This window comes from Aythya marila (assembly GCF_965140915.1).
Source record: "Aythya marila genome assembly, chromosome: 13".
Lineage (NCBI taxonomy): Eukaryota > Metazoa > Chordata > Aves > Anseriformes > Anatidae > Aythya > Aythya marila.
Window position 1 is genome coordinate 1,529,364 of NC_139054.1, and position 5,930 is coordinate 1,535,293.

General features: G+C 45.5%; 1 protein-coding gene across 1 annotated transcript; it reads right to left on the reverse strand.

The window, feature by feature from the left end:
• Positions 1 to 1,357: 1,357 nt before the first annotated feature.
• TAF9B (TATA-box binding protein associated factor 9b) lies at positions 1,358 to 5,308 on the reverse strand (the record flags this gene model as incomplete). Its single annotated transcript, XM_082770482.1, has 7 exons — positions 1,358 to 3,123; positions 3,278 to 3,391; positions 3,958 to 4,039; positions 4,525 to 4,659; positions 4,728 to 4,864; positions 5,088 to 5,169; positions 5,258 to 5,308. The coding sequence occupies 7 exons, from the start codon at positions 5,306 to 5,308 to the stop codon at positions 2,957 to 2,959; spliced, it is 768 nt and encodes a 255-aa protein (XP_082626608.1). The 3' UTR covers positions 1,358 to 2,956.
• Positions 5,309 to 5,930: the final 622 nt, after the last annotated feature.

Sequence of the window (5,930 nt, forward strand, 5' to 3'; positions counted from 1 at the left end):
TTTGTTTTATTAGCTTTAATAAAGGAAATACTTTGGAGGAAAAAAAAATGACCCTGTCTTTCTTTATTGCCTGTGTAGTTCTTGGTATCCACTCCAGGATCTCTGTGATTAGTGTCTCTTATTAAAATGGGTCTCAGAAGTGTTTTGTCGGTTGCTGTGTTCAGCTTTAGAATTTTTCTGTTATATCTTAAAAAGTAGGCAGCCTGATTTGTGTAATGCTGCTTTCTTTTCCTTTACAGCATGAAGAAAAGTGAAACTGTTTGTCTTTTCCTTTGCTCATTTCTTTTTCTCCAGTGGAAGCATTGGAGAGAATTGGTAATATTGGAGAGAATTACCACTGGTAATGGTAACAACTGAGCTCTACCCTGTGTCTTGTGGATGAGTGGTGCATTAGCACTGTACCTCCCTTGAGCTTTACGTGTGCTTTAGGTTTATTTTTGGGGCTTGGTGCTGTATTAGCCATGGTAGGTGGCTTCTGGTCAGGTGCAAGCTGAGCAGGCTTCTCAGCCCAGGAGCTGTTCAGACATGCCTTTAATAACCATCAAAGGGGAAGAGGAAGGTTTCTCCTGAGTGAGGTCAGTATCACGGTGAGTGAGCACTGTGCCTCTCCCATTGCTGTGTCTGTTGATGTCAGAGCAGAGCTGGGCTCTGTGCAGGCCCTGCAAGTGTTCCTGGCGTCCAAATTGCTCGGGTTGGGGCCGTAGGCACGTGCTGTCTGTGAAAACTGCCCACACGTGGCCTGCTCACCGGAGAGCTGTTAGGTGACATCTCTGCTAGGCTCTTTCCTTTCCAGGTAAAAAGTCCTGGATCGTTGAAGATGCTCGTTCCAAAGTGATTTAAACAAGCTGGTAAGTTGTGAGTCCTTGCGAGAGGGGAAAGGTGCTCATCTCACCCCACAAGCCTCCTATACGTTATATTACTGTATATACGTGTATGTATTACACAATAGCTATAGAATATAATATGCACAATATGTAATTCATAGCACAATGAAGCATTACGTAGTGTCTTATATATTATTATTCTATACTGATATAAAGATGGAAGGGTGTCTGAGACTGGGTATGTAGAGTATAAATGTATGCCTATGAACGGGGGCTGCATTAGTGAGCGTGTGTGAAATAAAGCTACAGCTGTTTATTTTTTGTAGATGGGTAAAATAGGTGTAAATAAATACATAGATGAATTATATTAAAAAGTAGGTGTGTATAAGATATAATTATGTCTACATATACATAATAAAATATTTTAGTCTTACAAGAATAGTGTCTGTGAAGGAGTATGAGCTGTGTATAATGCAAATATTTAATACAATATGTTGTATAGCTTTATAAAAAGGGTGAGATACAAACAGATTATGTACACAGATCATGTACGTGTGAGATGTCTGCATGAGTGTGTGTATAATACAGCAACATGTATATACATATGTATTTCTACTAGATTTAAAAGGTGCCTGAGAACCTGCTTATGTGCCTGGACAAGTAAATATTCCCTCTCTCACGTGTAACACAAATGTACATGCACATCTAATTTGGGGTAGGAGTCCAAAACAGTTTTTTCTTCCATCCTTCTCTAAAGTCTCACATTGAAAACTCACCCATCTACTCTTCCTTTTTCCACAGGGAAGAGAAAGCTTCATTCAGCACTTCTTCAAGCAAAAATGACTGAAAAATGATGCCATAATTATGAAGAATACATTCAGCAGCCTCAAAACTTGTAAGGAGTTAGCTGGGGTAAGTGGTTGGGGGTGTTGTCATTCACTCATGAAAAAGTGGTGTTGCAAGGAGGTAGCATTCTTTTTTTGTATCCCTTTAAAGGCCAGTACATTCCATTCCTTGCGACCCTTTAAAGGTCTTAGGAAAACTGGCTTTGCATTTGCAATCTAATCAGAATTCTCACACCAGCTCTGCAAGCCCAAGTCACGTCAGGCATTACAAATTAAAGCAGTCACCAAGAGACATCCTTACAAAAGCACACCACTTTATTATTTAATATATATATAAAAACAATTCTTCATTTTTTGTTTAGCACGGCATACCCGGGATCTTACAACACACCAGCAGCACTTTCAAGTACCTGAAGCACCAAATCAGGCACCTGAAGTCAAGATCGGAACAATTTGCCCTTTGCCAGATCCCCCTTTGTGCCATGCTGACAGTGAGTTCACTCAGTTCACATGTAAAAATGGAAGCTTAACCAAATGACATCTGACTGAGAGAAAACTCATCAGAAATAAATAAAAAAAAAAAAGTTGGGTGGGCTTTTACCTCTTCCACTAACTTCAGCTGGAGTTGTGGGTACGTTAGTAGGTGTTAAGGCCAACAGTCTTCATGTAGTAATAAATACAGGTGATCAGCCTAAGTATTCAGACAAATCCTCCTCACCTCGCATCTGTATTTCTGTTGTTAAGAGAACACCCAGAGCTGCACATGGACAATAATGCATACAACTAAAAGTGTAAGCTGTAAATGTGTTTCAGGGAAGAAAAAAAAAAAAGTAGCCCTGGATACTTTCCTTCTTGCACAGGACTTTTTTTTGTTGTTAATTTAATTTGAAATTTAGCATCTATGTCACGTTCTACGCTACCTAGTGTTTCCTAAAGGTTTTTTGGCACAGAGCAGTACTACAAGCAGCTGCCTCGCCAGTCTTCAGAAACACAGACTCTTCTCTTTGAAGTAAGGCAACAGAAGAGAGGTGAGGACTGCATGCCTTTAACAGCGACCAGTGCTCATCCCCGCTGTTGAGGTTCAAAAGCTATTAAAGACCAGAAAAAAAAGACGACTTCCTTTTTTGCCTTTCCACAGGATGATGATCTCTCTCTCTCCCACTACACCCCACTGCATGCTACCCGATTATTTACAAGCTATCATACACTTTACAACACCACTCAGAAATAAACCCTATCAGACTCAATATGAATCACTGACAAACAGGAGGGGAGGGGACAGGCTCTTCACAAGTTATCGTAGTCATCATCATCTTCATGCTTCCTCTTCAAGGTATTTGTTTCACTAGCCGTATTCTGCGATGATACCATGTTTGTAGTAATAAGAATGTTCTTTGGTCCAATTAATGAAGGATTAATTAGGACATTCTGAACTGTCGGTGTAGTTGGTGTGGCTGTGAAGAAAAAAAAAAATAATTAAACAGCTTGAAAAATGATTTTCCCACACTGAAACCAAACTTCCCCTCTCTTAAATATTCTGCTAAAAACTAACACAAAAAGCAGTGCTGATCTGAGAAGGCAGTGTCTGTTTTACAGCGGGCACTTTACCTGCTTTGACTGTGGTCTGAGAAGACGGGATCTGCACGGTGAACCGCTGACCAGTCAGCGACACGGGGGTGCCGACTTTTGTTGAAACAGACACGGTTTGTGCCGAGGGCGTACCTAAAATTTAAAACGGTTCAATGAAAATACAAGAAAACACACACTTCTAGGTCTGCTTTCAGAACAGAACTTGCTGTTGTCAAAGTAACAAGAATACACAGGAACACACTGCATAGTCAGGAGTCAGATTTTCAGGCAAAACTGCAAGTTTACTATGAACACTGATATTCTGGGCTAGCTCCAACCACACGCATTAACAGGGAAGTGCTCACGCTCGGTCACAGTTCTGTGAACCTTTTAACAATGGTTTTTATTTACTGCTGTTTGCAGCTCTGTGTAGTGCTTACACTAAAGCAAAAAAACCTCATTTGTTTCTTGAATAGTCTCTTCACCTACAGAAACTATCAGAAGTACAGGAATAAAACCAGAGGCCAGCTATGTATGCAAATACCAGATTATGATCATCTTCTTGAAATGAACTCACACTGTTAGTTAAGGGGCCAAATGCCACCAAGTTCAGGTGGCACCCAACACTCTCAGTGCTCGAAGCAGGCTTTAAAAACATCCCCCAAGATTTTTTCCTTCATAAAATCAACATAAGAAGGCCCCAGGGATCTGTTTCTTACCTAAAGTAGGGGTGCTGGGCCTGCTGCTCACAGCACCGACGCTCAGGCGAGGGACTGTTATCCTTCCTGCTGAGGAAGAGACCTGTGAAAACAGGACATTCGGCTTAACATCACATTAGAAAGTAACGGTTCTTAACTTGACAGTCAGAGGTGGTTCCTCCCCAGAGACCACAGACAGCTTATTTTACAGCAATAATTTGTTAGATCACGATCTGTATTTGGACACAAAGTTCTCTAAGTCTTTGCGGTGTGAACGCCATGGATGTGAGCTGGAAAGCTTGTGGGCTCGGGGCTCTATACTAATGCCTTACTTTTACCTTTTCCAAGCTGATGTATGACTTGAAAATGCTGCTTTAAGCCTAAGCAAACTCACAAATGCGCTTTTTATAGGCTGAAGTTAATTAGCAGTAAGAATATTTGCAAATCCCTCTAGACGAAGGCCACTAACTTGAAACTAAGTGCTATTTCCACAAACCCATCCTTCTGTGCTGCGAAAACCCCAAGCCCAGCATCTCTCCTGACGCACTGCGTGTGCATTCAGCGCACGCAGCCCTGCCAGCCCCTCACCTTCTTCTGCAGGGACTTGAGCCTGTAGTTGGGCGCCGTCAGGCAGTACCTGTCAGGCGGCAGCCTGGGCCCGGAGTACGGCTTTATCAGCGGCAGCGGCGTCTGGTTCTTCTGCCTGGCGATGTCTAGGAGGAACTGCGGGCGGGGCGGTGAGCCCTAAGCCGCCCGCCGGGCTCCGCGCCCTGCCCGCCCGCAGCACTTACATCGCGGGGCGGCGGCGAGGTGAAGGACTGGTCGGTGCGGCACTGGATGGCCAGCCGCACGTCCTCCGCGTCCACGCTCGGCTTCTTGGCGTGGCTCGAGTACACCTTGGCGTCCTCCAGGATGGTGGTCACGTACCCTGCGGGCACACACGGCCGCTCCCTCAGCCCCCCTCAGCTCCCTCAGCCCCCTCAGACTTTTGACTTCTGATACCTTTTGACTTTTGATTTTTGAGACCTTTGACTTTTAATCAAAATAAATAGAGTACAAAATGAAGAGTACATTTTGAAGAGATTAATTTCAGCCCCCCTCAGACCCCCTCAGCCCCCCCCGGCCCCCCTCGGCCCGGCCCCGCCGCTCACGGTAGGCGAACTCCAGCATCTGGTTGATGACGCGCGGCTCGTACTCCGTGATGCCCATGTCCTTCAGGATCTGCGCCATCACCTGCGGGACACAGGCAGGGCTCGGGCTCAGCTCCGCCCGCACCCCCCCTCCCTGAGCCCGGCCCGGCCCGGCGCGGCCCCCCCGGTACCTGCGCGTCTTTGGGGGCGCTCTTGGGAGACGCCATCTTGGCCGGCTCCATCGCTTCCGCCTTCTCCACCGCCCGCTTCCGGCCACGTGACCCGGGCGGCGGGAGTTGCCATGGAGACGCGGCCTGGCTGGGAGGGGCCTTGGCGCTCGCCACCACCCAGCCCTCATTTATTTATTTATGTATTTGTTATTTATTTATTTATTGTTTGTTTGTTTGTTTGTTTGTTTGTTTATTGTTTCTTTAGGTTTTTAAATAAAGATACTTGTGACAACGCAGTAACACACCAAAGCATGAGCAGCTCGGGGGATTGCCCCCCTACACTCCATTAATGCCCCCCTCTGCCCTCGCCTCCCTCACCGCTCCTCAAAGTGTCGTAGTTAAAAGTTCAAAAGTTTCGCATCCTCAGCACCCAAGAGAGCCCCGCGTGCTGGCAGCACGGCCCGCACAGCTTGTTTTCATAGCTTAGAAGCTCCTGAGGATCTTTGTGCAAATTCCACGCAAGTCTCGTCAGAAGTTCCTCGCTCGCTTTCTAAGGGAAAACAACAACAACAAAAAAAATTGGTTTCATGTGATTTCGGCCAGCCCGGGGATTAGCAGCATACCAGAGCTCGCAGCAGTGTTGTCACTGGGTGCCATGATCCAAATGAAGCAAGGTCTGGGGAAGGAGCGGCAC